The sequence below is a fragment of the Prinia subflava genome, chromosome 21, assembly GCF_021018805.1.
Source record: "Prinia subflava isolate CZ2003 ecotype Zambia chromosome 21, Cam_Psub_1.2, whole genome shotgun sequence".
Lineage (NCBI taxonomy): Eukaryota > Metazoa > Chordata > Aves > Passeriformes > Cisticolidae > Prinia > Prinia subflava.
In genome coordinates this window covers 535,308-550,293 of record NC_086267.1, presented here as the reverse complement: position 1 = coordinate 550,293, position 14,986 = coordinate 535,308, and the positions used below count along the sequence as shown (strand labels likewise).

The following is a 14,986-nucleotide window of genomic DNA, read 5'->3' as shown; positions in this document are numbered from 1 at the left end:
GGCGCGCGGCGGGGGGCGGGGCCGGGTGGCGCCGCCGGCCAATGGGAGGCAGCGGGCATTTTTCGAATGCCGCCCCTTCCCCCCCCCGCCCCACCGCTTCCACGTCGCGCGGGAGCGCGCGCGTGCGCGGGGCGCTGAGGCGATTCCCGCCGGCCGGGGTCGCTGAGGGGGCGAGGGCCGCTCCCGGGACCGCCTCAGCCCCGCCGGCCTCCCCGTCGAGCCCTCAGCTCAGTCCCCTTGGATCCTCACCACAGCCTCGCCAGGCTGGGACCACGCTGCCGCCTCCTAAGCCCTGCCAGAACCGTGTGGACGTGTCACTGTGTCACCTGCTCCAGGTGACCGTGCCTTGGCAGGGGTTTGAACTGGATCTTCTCCAGAGGTCCCTTCCAACCCCAGCTATTCTGTGATTCTGTGTGCACCGTGAATTCCCATTCCGGAGCACTCCAGCCTGAATCTCACCTCCAGCTTCTTGCTGCGTCTTCTTCTCACCCTCTGCGGTATCCCCAGTGCCACCTTCCCTTTGCTTCAGCCTCTTCACCCGCACCCCTCATTAGCTGTGTAATTATTGCCTGCCGCAATTACACCAATCCCAGTGCTGAGGTCTGGCTGCAAGCTGGGAATTTTCTGTCACAACACACAAGTTCTCACATATGGGAAGGATTCCTGATGATGCTTTGCTTTGTTTCAGGCAGTTTTTACCTGTGCCTCCGCTGCTCAGGGTGAGGATTATCATGGCAAGGCAGAGCTGAGGTGTGACCCACACTTGTATCTTCACTACCACAGTAATCTCAGGGCTGTGCAGATACAACGAGAGGTAAAATCTAAGCTTTTCTTGTATACCTCTTACTATGCTTTTGCTCCAAGTTTACTTTATTTAGCTAGACCCATGGCTGTTTGTTCTCCCTTCCTTCAAAACCCACTATTTTACCTGACCTTGAGTTTGAAGTAGAATTCCTCAATTCCCTACGTATTCTTATTTTCTGCCATAACCAGGCTTAAAATCACAGAATCATTAAAATCGGAAAAAACATTAAGATCATTGAATCCAGTCTTTCCCCTGGCACTGCGAAGGCCACCACTGAACCAAGTTCTCAAGTCCTACACACACACACATTTTGAACAGCTCCAGGGATGGTGACTCCTAATACACCACAGCAGTTTCATCTGCTGTCTCTTGTCCAAGCAGTTTTCTCATTTTTGTTTTCTGCACATAATCTTTATCCATCTCCTGCCAACCCCATCTGTGTGTTTACAGTTTGAAGACCATATGGGCACTTATCCATTTATTTGGGCACTTTTATCCCTGCTGTGATGGGAAACCCCTCTGTGAGCACATTTAGAAGCATTTACACCATTCAAAGCACTGCAGATGTGTCTTATTTCTGCAGTAATGCCTGTTTCTTGTCCAAGCTTTTCCCAACTCTTTCCCCCTTAGGTGACTACTGTAAGTTTACTACACCTGAGAATGTCACCTTCTAAAGCCTTGTGAGCAAAGCCTGGCTCTGTTCAGTCCTCTCCACTGCAGGTGATCCCTGTGATGTGCAGCCGAACAGCCCTGGAAGTGCCCGGGATAGATGGCTTCACTTCTCCACTGAACATTCCTGTCTTGCCTCTGTGTGTGTGAAGCAAGGCCTGTGCAACTGCAGAAAAATGTGTTCTTTGGCTTTTTTCCCCCTGCGGTGCCTCTCTGGCAGGAGGGGAAGGTAGAGCAGAGGGGAAGAAGAAGGAATGTGCTCCTTTACTGCTGGTTTTTAAGACAACAAGCAGGAAAAGATGAAATCAGACCAGCAGCTCTCCCTTTGCCCACTGCAAGGATGTGCCCCAGCACCTCAGTGTTGGCTGAGCCGCAGAGCTACAAGCAGAAGAGAAAAGCTGTTGTTGTTGTCTCCTCTGGTTTTTACCTCAAAATCCATCCCAGAGGGGAAGAGTAGACCCTTCACATTCCTTACAGCCACACTGTGGGATCACAACCCACTGCTCTGTCTCCTGTGCTCCACTTTTTGGGCAGGTTTATGTCATTTGTGTCCCTCTTCCTGTTCCCACTGTGACACACTGTGTGTGACAGTGACAGGAATGAAGCTGTGGGAACCTCAGAGCCAGCACAAGAGAAAGGAACAGGGAAATCCATGGCCAGGGAATCAGACTGCAGCAGGGAGCTGCCACCAGAGTTATTTGTGATGGTGTCAAGCACTATCATCATCAGAAATACTTCCAGTAAGTATTAAACACTTCTAGTAAGTACTAAGCTTCTTTCATACCTTTCCTGCCCACATGTGCCATGGACTAGAAAGAGTCCAACAGTTTTTTTTCCCTGAAAATCGTTCCATTTGATTCCACCTTGATGTCTGTTAGAACTCTCCTGAGCCTCCCCACAGCTTTGGGTTTTGGCTGTGCTGCTTGCAAATCATCCAGACACGTCACCTTTGTTCCCAAGGAGTCACTGTAAAATCTGCTGGTCAAGGGTTTTACTGTTTCCACCCAGTGTCCAGAGCAATGCCAGCTGTTGTTCTCCTAGAAACATGGAATCTGTTGTGTTTCTGCTTTAGATACAGTTTTGAATCACGTTTGAAATCTGCCCAGGGAAACTCCATTCCAGGGGATATTTTGTTGACTTTCTTACCCTACACCAACTCATATTTTCCCCACTTTGCCAGATTTTTTATTTAAAGTGAACTTATTTGAATTTAATAAGCATTCTTCTGTGAGGCATAACATCTCAGTCACCTGCCAGATGATTATTACCTTTTTTTATTACCTCTGTCAAACTATGCACCTGCTGAAATAATCTTCTGCCAATACATTCTTGATTCAACATTGACCTGCAGCTCCAAACTTCAGCTCTGAATACATTCAGGCCTTGCCTCTGATGCTGTCATCCCAAGTTTTTGTCGATTTTCTGTTTTTCCACTTTTACCTCAGCTTTTACATTTATATTAGGAAGCTTATTATCCCCTTCTGACCTGCAGTTCACCTGGCTCAGAGAAAATTTGAGCCATTTTTCCATCCCATCCCATCCCATCCCATCCCATCCCATCCCATCCCATCCCATCCCATCCCATCCCATCCCATCCCATCCCATCCCATCCCATCCCATCCCATCCCATCCCATCCCATCCCATCCCATCCCATCCCATCCCATCCCATCCCATCCCATCCCATCCCATCCCATCCCATCCCATCCCATCCCATCCCATCCCATCCCATCCCATCCCATCCCATCCCATCCCATCCCAATGTCTAGTCACCACCAGCCTGAGAAGCTCTTCCCTGTCACTCTGCTTTTTCTTCCCTAAAACTCCAAGTTCTGCTGCTGCTTCTTCAGCTTCTTCTGCTTTGAAAATCCAATCTAATATCATATATAACACATAATCCAATATTTCTTGAAAAGGTCTTTACCTTCAGATCTCATTATCCCTGAATATGCAACCAAGGGGGTTGTTTTGGTTCCGTGCCCAGCTGTGAGGGGATGGTCGCTGCTCTCTTCAGCTTGACCCTGTGTATCTGCACAGGGAGTGATGCCAAGCACAATAATCCCATAACCATCAGTGAACCAAACATTTAATTAATGTGGGTCTCTCACTTGTTGAGCCACACACAAATTTCCAGAGGCTTTGCCTGCAGCAAAATAAGCATTACACAAGGAGCTATTACGTGGTGGTGTTGCCCTTTCTGCAGACACACACATAATTCTTGTCTTTATGTCTGAGCTGCTTTTTTAATTCTTACTTCTACTTTACTTATTAAGGGATATTTTCCCTTTTACATGTCCTGTAGAAATAGGGAGTTTTAGTCCTTTAAACTGCAACTTTCCACTTTGTTGCTGATTCACTTCACCAAAGACATTTCTAATTACCACCAGAACAACTCACAATTCTCTTCCAATTAATATTTCCTTTTTTTAAGATGCAGTCTTACTGTCATCCCTGTAGCTCCTTTCATTCTATGAAAAAAATCACTCCTTCTCTGCTTCAACCCCAAAATGCATATTCTCTGCCTCTTCATGGCTTTCAAGATATCACTTTTGATCTCTTTATTCCTTATCAGCCTCCTCATAATTAGTTCTCCATCCTTTTCCCAGTGTCACTCTACACCATCTCCCAGCTGATATCCCTTGCTGCCCCTCTCACACCGATCCTTATGGTTCTACTTTCTTATCTCTATCTTCTCAAATATTTCCCCCTTTCCAAGGGGTATTCCATTCCTCTATGCATTTTCTAACCAAACAACCCATTTTAACAACAAATCATAAAATAAAAGTGAATAAAAATACACCAAAGTTTGTTTCATGCTGGAGCAAGTGTAGAATAGAAACACCACTGGAGCCAACAGGAATTTGGAGCAGGAAAATGTCATGGACTGAGGAGCCTCCACAGGCTGCTGCTTTTCTAGAAACATCCTAATTTGAAAAAGATCCCAAGTGCTAATGAGGTGGGTGCTGTCATCACTGGAGGACCAGGGGTTGGAAGTTGTGATTCTTTTTCTACACCACTTTTGGCATTACAGCAATGACTTCTTTTACCCAAATCAGGCACATGAAGTGACACCTCCACTAAGCAAGGAGCAGCTGAAGACCACCAACTCAACACTGCACACAGGACAGTTCTCCCAAAGCCACATATCCCCACGGTTAAGAGATCTGGCAGTGAGAATTTCCTTAACTCTGAACCAGTGTTTCAGATGAAAACTGGTGAGCTGCACGCAGGGGCCGCTCCCCTCACCTGGGCAGGTAATAACTGGCTGCCAGCCCTCCCGGATGGGATGGTTTTGCAGCCACAAAAGCTCATTTTTGGCTGCCGTATGTGCACTGCACACCCCTGCCAGAAGCAGCCTGGCTGGACTCCAGCCTCTGTGCCATATGAGAGCAGTGCCATGCCTGTGAGCCTTGCTAGGAAAACAATGGAACAGGAATTTAAAGCTTTTTTGGTGATGGCTCTTGCTGGAAGAGTTCTAGAGCTGGCTCACTTGTCACTCTGTGGAAAATCTTGTCAATTGGCTTTTCTTTGAGACGTCTCAGCTGCAGCTCAGGCTCCTGCTCAGAACATCCACCTAGTGATGCTGCAGGAGGCCTGGAGAATCAGATGCATTTCCTTGGAGAACAGATAAAACACTCAACTCCTGTTTTCCAGAGATGGGTGAAATTCCCTGTGCTTATGATCCTGGCATATGAGAACACACCAGGGGTGACAGAGCTGTGTCCATTTCCATGAATTCGTGCAATGGTGGTGCCAAGTGCCTGCTCCCTGCAGAGAGTGATTCCCTGCACTCACAAACGAGTGGGAAGTGGCCAGGACCAATAGATTATTCCCTTCATGCCATCTGTAATGTCACAGAGCATTCACACCAGGTGTTCTTTTAGAATAGCTCACCCTGCAATGCTGAAATGACCCATTTCCCTTCACAGGAGAGACCTGAACGTACCTGAACATAGCTGCATCTACCAGGATGATCTTTTCAGCTCCCTTCCAGCTCTTCTCCAAAACGCTGTGATAAGCCACTTCTAACAGGGCTCTGCTCCATGCTCACTAACGCTTTGTACCCTGGGAGCTTAGTAAAACTCTGCCTTATGATAACATCTGCCATTAATTCTTGCAGGGGGCTGCAACAGGACAGCCAAGAGCTTCACTGCTCTTTCCCCTCACTCAGTAACACTGAGATTTCCCAACCAACAGCATCTATTGTCTTTCCCACACCTATTCCCCTCTTTCCAGATTTTGCAGCCACAGCATATCCATCCCTGCAGCTGGGCCAGCAACTTGGACAAATTCCCCTATGGAAAGGACTGAATGGAGCGGGGAGCTGGTTTTATTCCTGCTGCCATTTCAGCACAATTTAGCAACTGGAAATGAGAAAGAGAAGCTGGTGCCACATGACAAAACTTTCCACAGTCAGCATCCTTACAGCAGCATTTAAAGAAGCAGGAGTTACTTCAGCAAATAACAGATAGACAAAACTTCACCAAATGTGGCAAATGGAGCCCCTTGAAAAATACAAGGGTAGACAAGCTGAGGTTTCCTTGGATATTGCAATTTAATCATGCTGCCGGGAACTGAGTTAATCAATCTCTTGCCGCTGTTCTTTGCCCATCACTGTTTTCCTCCAATGGCTCCTTGCAGGTTATCTATCTGAAGAAAGCCAAGCAGGATCCTCTGGGCTGAAGCCTCCTGGTGCCCAGGCTCCACCCTACAGTTGTTGCAGGTTGCATATGGCCCCAGGCACAGCAAACCTGGAGTTTCTGTCAGCGTGTGGGGCCTTGTGCAAACCTCGGGGCTGGCACCCCTTGAAAAGCCAGATGTGTGTGAAGAGCTCAGGCTCCTGCTGATGCTGTTTGGCTTCAGATACTGCTCAGCTGGCAGCTCCCAGGCCAACACCTTCCAACGAGCAGAAAGGCCGAGTTCCAGTTCCCAGCCTGACTGGGAGAAACAGGAGCTCGGAGCCCTTGCTAGCCCAAACAACTCCCAATGGATTCACCCCCAGGTGGAGCCCAGCGTTCCTGGCCCAACTCCAACCACACACCACCTCACCCCTGCATATGACCTCCAGCCCACAGCCAGCTCTCCGACAGGTGGTTCAATGCCTCAGGGCCAGGGGTGTTTGATCTAAGGCACAAAAGCAATCTGGGGAGGTCTGATTTTGAGTTTCCTGCCCCCAAAGCTAAACCCTCTAGAATCTGTGAAAGAAACCAAGCATACAGGCCTAGCTAACAACTTCCCTGCTCTGCTCGGGACAATTCTGACAAAGTAACCATATTCAGCAACACCTCATCCTGGGACCAAATGCAGCAGAACAATCACAGCCAAATCACAGCCATCCTCTGCAACGAGATGCCAACTTCTGCAATTGGCTTTAAATGTTTTCAGAATGCTCAGCAAGTTAAGGGGACTTTCGAGAAACCCTGTTTTTCCTTTATCAATAAAAACAAAATATAGGGTTGGAACAAAAGATCTGTGGGTCACAGCAACAACTGGTCTAAGTTACTACTGGCTTAAACCTGCCTTGTGCACACTAAAAACCATCCCTGCAGAGGAATCTCTTCTGAGCCTTCCCTGCCATGTGGCCAACCACATCCTGCACCAGGGAGGGCTGATCCCATGGAGCTGGACTCCTGACGGTTCCCTTCCAACCCAGCATATTCAAAGATTCTGTGAAAAGATACTTCCACACACTAAATCTGCTCTTAGACCCAAGGCTTTTTTGGAAAATAAGGTAAAACCTGAACATGTTGACACAAGCCGAGAGAGCACAGCATCCAGGATCAGTGTATTTCCTGATCTCATTCCCAGAAATGGCTGATCTCTCTCTGAAAACCCTTTCCTAGATAGAAACCAGCCTTAGGCAGGCACCTGGCCTGAAAATGTGCTGTTTGGTGGCTTAAGGGACATTCTCAGTGATAGAGGGATGTAAGCAATGCATCTGCTCCTGGCCTGTGCTTCTGACAGTGCCCTAGCCTTGGGAAAAGAAGGGTTCCTAGCAGCAGAAATGGTTCTAATGCCACTCTTCTCTGCTGAATTGCATTAACTCCGTGCCACAGTCAGGAGCTTGCACACAAGATGTGTTTAAATAGGATCAAGACTAGGAGAAAAAAACCTCAGCATAACCTGCAGTATTCTTGGTGTAAACCTGCTGCCCTCCCTGCTGAGGCTTTGCTGTAATGTTAGGCCAGTGACCACAGCTCATCTCTGCTCACTTACACGAAATGAGGCTCCTGCAAATCACATTCCCATGGGAGCCTGTTTAAATTAATAATTCCCTTTTCTATTTCATATATCTTACAGGGTTTTTTTTGTATTTTAACACCCTTCACAAGAAACCAGTTACAAAGATCTTTCATGAGCTGCATCCTGAGGAGCCACAACCACCTGCAAACCTGTGCTGATCTAGAAGGAAACTGGAAAGCAACTGGGTGCAGTAAATACATGGCAAAGAACACAAGAGGAGCAGAGGAAGGACTCAGGAGTTCTGCTCCTTGCAGTGATATTGTTGGGAAGCTGAAACTTCAGGTGACACACTCACAGCTGGAGACCTCAAGGCCTTATGGATAAACTGCTCACAGCATCCAGTGTGCAGCTGAACTGATTTAACTTCAGAGAAGCCAAAACCTCCCATGCTGCAAACCTAACTTTGGGTAATTCTGAAAAAAAAACCTCATGAAAATCTCTGGTAAGTCCCCTCCTGGCCTTTGCAGAACACTTGCAGAACAGGGCAAGTTCTCACCCCTGGAATGTCTAACATTAAAGGCTCTAACAAAAAGGGGAAAGACTTTCTCACTTCACCTCAGCTCATGTCTACCCACCTGCTGGCAATTCCCATTCCCTCCAGCCAGTGGTCTTCCAACTCTTTCAGCCAGAAGGTTTAAGCTCTCCAGACAGATTTCCCAGCCTTGACACACTGGATCCACAGGGCTATTTAAAGCTCTACAGCAAGTTTGTCCTTCCTAATCCAAGGCAATGAGAGAGACATCAGTCCTTGCATGGCTCTGCTGTTGCACACTCACATTCCCAGCAGGCTTTGACACTGCCCACCCTGAGAGGAATTCTGTATTTGCCCACATCGACTATAAAGGGCAAATATTTACCCTTATTTACATACAAACTGGCATCCATTTAATTCAAGTATTGAGCTGCTACAACCCACCATGTATTGCTCAAGAAGAAGCCTTTTGGAAGAAGAGCACCCACACGACCTTCTGCAGAGGTTTAACAGACACCCCTGGAGCCCTGGTGGGTGGGGGTTCCGTGGGGACAGACCCTCTGGAGACCTTGAGAGCCCATCCAAACCTCTGGGCCCAACGGTGAGGCTAAGGCATCACTGGATGTGGTACAAGCAGATACATGAGCATATATTAATGGTGAGAATATTTTTTCTTTTTTTTAACAAAACATCAGAGAAAAGTGTTTTATTGTTACTAAAAAAAAAAAAACAAAAACAAAACAACCAAACAATGCTCTAGTGTTTTAGGCCATGGATTCTCTAGCTCAGATTCATGGCGTGGAACAAGTTAACAGGGAAAGTGTCTCATGGACATCTCCCTTCTAGCCACAACCAGGCACCTCCTCCCTTCCCTGTGGTGATCAGATCACATCCTCAGGCAAGTACAGCAATTGTTTACATGTAAGATTAGGAAAGTATTTAATGTTTTTGTAGCTTTTCTTCCCTTTTTTTTTCCTTTTGCTCTTGGGGTGATTTTTTCATGTTTTTTTTTCTTTTTTTAAAAGAAGTGATTTAGCAGCTGGAAAGAAAAAGCATCATGTGAGCAGTCAGTGCTGCAGACACCCCCAGCAAATGCTCCTCCACAGGTTACTCACGGTCCATGGCCCACAGTTCACAAACCACATTTCAGGGCTTCCCCAGCTTTGCAGAGTCCTTGATGGCAGGTGCTTCTCAGTGAGAGCCAGCAGGTCATCTCTGGCGGCTGAAGAGACGCGCGGGGTCTTCCCGTCCTTAGCAGCAGCTCGGTTTGGAGCAGCTCCGGGGCCGGGTCCCGCCGGCACACGGGAAGGGGCTCCCACGGCTGTGGCTCTGTGCCCCGGAGCCGGGCAGGCCGCGCGTCGCTCCTGCCGCGTTCCCTGGCGCTGGTTCCCCGTGCGCGGCTCTGGCTGCGCGGGCACAGCGGGCGGCGGGGCTGGCGGATCTCGGCTCACGCAGCTGAGACCTCCGGAGCTCCCAGGGTCACAAGTCCCCGGATGACGCCACTGATCCAGGTCACACGAGAGGCGCTGCCACACGGCTGGAGAAACCCAGCTGGGGTCGGGCACCATCCGCCCTCAGGTCGCGTCCCGGCCTCGGGGACCAACTGCACACAGGTGGCCCCACAGCCACTGGCTGCTCCCTGGCCAGGGAGTTTCTCGGCACAACAGCAACCCCTTTTTCCCTTTTTTCTATTTTTTTTTAAACAATTGCTCTCACCCTTCATTTTTGGTAGTCACACATACAGACACACACTATATGTACACAATTTGGGCCCGAGGACCTATGGCATGCCAAGGAAACCAGCACCGCTCAGGATGGTGCACACATTCAGCAGCTGTCAAAGGAGAAGTCATTTTACTTGCTTTTAAACTTGCAATGTTTGTCTTTATTTTGTTCTTTATATTTTGAAAGTGAAAAGAAATAGTATTGAGTCAATTTCTTTTTTTCTTTTCTTTTTTTTTTTTTTTTAAATATTTGTTCTATGTATTTACAAGCCTTAAAGTTGCTCTAAAGGTTCTCAAAGTATCACTAGTACTTTTTTCCCCGGGGTAGCACGGTTTTCAATGAGTTATTTTCGGAGCACTGTGGTCCGCAGCGGTTTTCTCAAATGCATTTTCGTTCCGATCCAAGGTTATGTATGGTTTGATTACTATTTTCTTTTTAAATTTCTGAAGCAAGCTGAGAGGCAGGCAGAAAAATCGGGTGACAATAAAAAAAATTGATCTTGTCCTCATCTAGCTCACCCCAACCCCCTTCAAAGTTTTGTTTATTTATCATGCTTTGAAACAAAACTGAGGTGCATATGAAGGGGAGGGAAATTTATTTCTCTGCTTTTGTTCTATTATACAATTTGTTTACAGAAACTGCAAATTTAAAAATTACACTGGCATTTGCAGTCCTTAAAATAATAAATTAAAAGTTTTCAACTTGTTTTTGTTTTTGCTAAACAGATTTGTTTTGCTGTGTGTTTTCCTAAGTATGAGTCCTTGTTTAAAAAGAAAAGAAAAAGATTAAAACAGAAAATATTTTCTATAAATAATACATGTATTTTGGTTTAGTGCTCCCGCCCTCAGGTTTGAAGTTTACTTTTGTGGGTTTTTTTTCAAGTACCTTTTTGCCTCCATGATCACCTCGGTGTTTATTGGGTTTTACCTCTCCCACTCGTGTGTGTGTGGGGCAAGGGGGGTCTGCGAGAGAGAATTGGCCTTGCTGCACTGTGATTGGCGAAGACGTGAAACTTTTTAAAAAAATACTTAAATTGTTTCTTTTTTGTTTGTTTGTTTTAAATCTGTATTTTAAGTTTTAATTATCCTCTGACTCCTCTTCAGCCTCCCGTAGCCACGTGAAGAATGCTGTGACAGATTTCAGCGCTACTCCTTTCCCGTTCTGCTCCGCTGGGTCCTTGCTGCTTTCCCACTTGTAGAAGGCATCCTCCGAAATGACCTCCTCGTCATACAGGCAATCAAAAAACATCCGCAACAAATCTGCAGTAATGGAATAACGGGAGGGAACATCTGTCAGCTGTGCCTGCGGACAGAGACAGCTGCAGATAAGGTGGTTAACACGACCTCTTGGCACAGGAGATGGAGAGACAAGGAAAACAAAGGGCTCTTACTCAGGTACTGCTTCCTGGCTGCTCACACTCAGGTGAAGGGGAGAACCAATCACTCTGACACCGTCAGAGGAGAAGGAAAGCTGGGAAAGCAGCTGTGGGAATACTTATCTAGAGATGGGCTGGCAAGCAGGACCCACAGCAGTCTATATCCTCTGGACCACACGTCTGGATTCCCTCCAACCCCAGATTTTGTGGCTCATCAGGAGAGATAATGCCCAACTAATGCCATAAAGGACACTAAGGATGGTCATACTGGATGTTTTGAGGCACTCTTGGATTTTGTGCTGCAGTGTCCCTGAGAATCCCCGTTCTTTGGGTACTTCCTTGCCTTTTGTCCCATGAGAGTTTTTGGTAGCATCTCTGGGACAAAACTCATCAGTTGAACAACTCATTTTATTCCCTCCAAGCCCACAGACATCTGTGGAGTAGTAATGCAGTAACAACACTCATGCTTTCACATGCCCAGGTACTGCAAACTCAACAGATTATTTTTTACTGCTCTTTTTTTGCTCTCTTTTTATCAACAGAGGTGTGTCCTTCCCTCTGTGTGGCTGGTTACAGGAGCAACCAAAAGAAGAGCCAGCCTCTGGCCAAGCATTTGGGAACCTGAGCTGCTTTGAAAAGCTGGGATCTGGACAAGAACCCACCCACACCAGCTTCTCTCATCTGCTGCCTACAAAGGTAAGGAAAATTACATCCTCTTTCATTCTCCCACAGAACCCCCCCTTCTCTTATGTGGGCTCAAATCCCCAGCACAGAGGCAACACTTACTAGGAGGTTGATCAAGTTTTACTATTGATGCTTGTAGTGCATAAAGTGCTTGTAGTTCCTTCTCTGTGTCTGAGTCCAGGTACTTGAGTAAGATGGGCACTCTCTGTTTGATAACAGCAGTGTCCACTCGGAAGCTGGAAGAGTCCGCTGACGGGAAGAGGAGAAAGCAGGGTCAGCCTGGCACATGGCAGCAGCATAGGTCTTTGACTGCCTTTATTTATGCAAACAGCAAGCACAAACACCAAGTAGAGTGGAGAGAAAAGGATGATGAGAAACAATAGGAAGTATTTTTGGTTAATGGCTATTTCTGGAAGCCTGGGTCCTTACAGTTCCCCACTGCCTGCAGTGACCCCAGCTCTAACACACACAGAAGCAGCACAACCTCACTTTGTAGTGCAAATTGTGTCTCCGCAGGCAACTGCTTTTAGAAGGGTAGAAGGTTTTTTTTAAATTCTCTTTTTTTCTAAAAATACCCAGGCGGAAACAGAATCCTAAGTTGCACATGATATAGGAAATACTGAATACATAAAAAATATACATTAGAAGTCCATCAGCCACAAGGATAGATTACTTAGCAGCTTTCAAGTAAATCATGCAACCCAGTTAAGTGGTATTTTGAAAACAAAAAAACCCACCTCAGTTAGAGGCAAGGTCAAATTTTAAACCAGAGGATGATTTTCCTTACACAACAGGGAACCCTTAAACGTTGGAAATGAAGTCCTGTGTCACGTCTCTGCTAACACTAGGTGGCACGAGCAAGGTTCTGTTCCCAGGGAGAGGAAGGAGCTGGGATGTCCCTCCCCTCCCTCACAGGGTGGAATTCAGCCCTGTTCTCTCCCCTGAATCACAGCTCAGAGCAAAACCAGACCCTTTACACGCATCACTTTTTGCTGTGCCAGACGCCAACAGTAAAGTTAAAGAAAACCAAGTGAACTGAGCAGATGTTTCTGGCTGCAGTGCTTTACTCAACTCTCCCCGAGGCTCAGTGGCTCATGTGTCTGACTTGGGAGCCCTCCCTTTCCTGTATTTCCAGCTATACAGTCAGGCAATCCATGTAAACCATCCTTCCAAAACTGGAACTTTGGATACAAAACTCTTACAAGCCAGAACCCCAGACTGGCTTCTTCCCACAGCCCACACTGGGATGCCCATGCATCTTTGCTGACACAGGAGTGGACGTGTTAATTGCCTTAATGATGATCTCATTCATTTCCACCTTTGTTAAGAAAATCAACGAACAACCTGACTGAAACCTTTGCATCAGCAGAGCACCAGCACCAGCACTATCTGAAACCTCTGCTCACACAAGGTCACTGGGATACACCAGGGTCACCTCAGGAACACCATACTTGGCAAAGCACCTGGCTGTCACATGGGGAAGGGACACCCTGCTCTCAATCCCAAATGATGGAGAAGCCTTAGTGTGTGATAGAACACAGCCTAGGGCAGGGAAATGTGATATAAACCTGGAAAATACCAAGTAATTCTTTGCAGGTTTGGTTTGTGTGGTGTTCACAAACCAAACAGGTTTGTGGTGCAAAGTTACTCACCTATAATAGCTGCTTTACAAACTGCTGTCATTAAAGCTCTAAGGAATGTAGGTGAACTCATCTGGCTTTCATCTAGATTAGCCTGGAATTAAGAGTAAATTGATTTAAAAACACAGCGCTGCAGGAGCGCGACCACTTCCCAGCTCCAGTGCTGAATCTTAGGCTCAGCTGCTGCTGCAGCACAAACCCAGCTCACCCCTGCAACACTCCCCACTCACCCCCTGAAACTCCCTCAGAGACGTCAACACGCAACACCAGTTCCCATGGGATCCCTGTGCCACTGAATGCTTCCCACAAGGAGCCATTTGTCTGCAGAACCAAACCAACCATGCTGGGCTCCAGCAAAACCCTTACGCAGTTTCAAAGAGGCTTTTCCAACAAACTTTACGGCATGTTCCTTGGGTGGAGATTGTTTGCTTTGTAAAAGAAATTTAGGGAATGCCTGTGGAACCTGTCCAAGGCTCCAAAAACCCTGTGGGTGATCCTAGATTTTCAGTGCTGCTTTTATTCCACTCTCAACTCCACTAACAGCAGTGGAAAAATGACATTTCTAACACTTTGCTCTGCCATAGAAATATCTGAGCTGAAGCTGACTAAGATTTAGTATAAGCACAGATGTAAATGCATAGGTTGGGTACAATATCAGACACTAAACATCTGAGATAAAGAAGGCAGCCAGAGACTGAGAGCAAAGACCAGGGGGTTGACAGGCCTTTTCCTCTTTTTTTTCTTTATTTTTTCTTCCAGTGCCTGGCCCACTGCACTGGAAAGGTGCACTTAGTGATCACCCAGGATGTTTTTACAGGGGGAAATTTGGAGAGGCCATGTTGGAGAAAAGTAGTGAGAAGCTTCTCTTCCCTGTTTTCTGAAGAAATGATGTAGCAGTGTAGGTCTAAAATGTACTAAGTGACAGAAGCAGGATATTCAGTGTCAGAAAGTCTACAGTATTTAAAAGGTTACACAGTTAATATGGCTAAAAGCTTTCCTTCCTGAAGCTGACTCTTAAATACTGATTATATTTTAGATTTTAATTCTTTGGAAGTGTTGACTGCACAGACCAAATCCTCACAGTGTCCCATACCCCGAGATGTTCAGACCAGAACATATTTATAAAAGCATTTTAAACAGTCTGCAGGGAGGGCAAAAATCTCTTTGTACCTCTACCCAATCAAAGATTTGTTCATCATTCGCCTTGTCCTCAATAATGAGTTTTTCCAGCTGCTTGTTCAGCTCTTCCGCACAGAGTTCTTTCTCTGAAAGTGCTTCTGAGGAACTGGAACAGTCAGACTCCGTGAACTCCAACTTCTGCAACACCACATGATAATGTGATGATGATAATTAGTGAAATGTACTTTCATAGGCT

At 46.7% G+C, this 14,986-nt stretch overlaps 1 protein-coding gene and 1 long non-coding RNA gene across 11 annotated transcripts in view; one reads left to right on the top strand and one right to left on the bottom strand.

The window, feature by feature from the left end:
• Positions 1–21: 21 nt before the first annotated feature.
• LOC134560971 (uncharacterized) lies at positions 22–10,213 on the top strand. The gene is made up of 3 exons (XR_010082839.1): positions 22–335; positions 689–814; positions 7,773–10,213. It is a non-coding gene; the product is annotated as an uncharacterized LOC134560971 (long non-coding RNA).
• Positions 10,214–10,768: 555 nt separating this feature from the next.
• The window catches only part of EIF4G3 (eukaryotic translation initiation factor 4 gamma 3), a 142,745-nt gene continuing 138,527 nt past the window's right edge, over positions 10,769–14,986 (bottom strand). For 9 of the 10 annotated variants that reach the window (XM_063417465.1, XM_063417470.1, XM_063417467.1 and 6 more), the window contains 4 exons: positions 14,782–14,928; positions 13,624–13,705; positions 12,074–12,220; positions 10,769–11,171 (listed from right to left, as the gene is read on the bottom strand). In XM_063417465.1, the coding sequence (XP_063273535.1) occupies positions 10,990–11,171; positions 12,074–12,220; positions 13,624–13,705; positions 14,782–14,928 (558 nt within the window). In that variant the 3' untranslated portion in view covers positions 10,769–10,989. Of the gene's footprint in view, positions 11,172–12,073; positions 12,221–13,623; positions 13,706–14,781; positions 14,929–14,986 lie in introns of those variants that run through there. The other variant, XR_010082838.1, reaches the window with a different exon arrangement.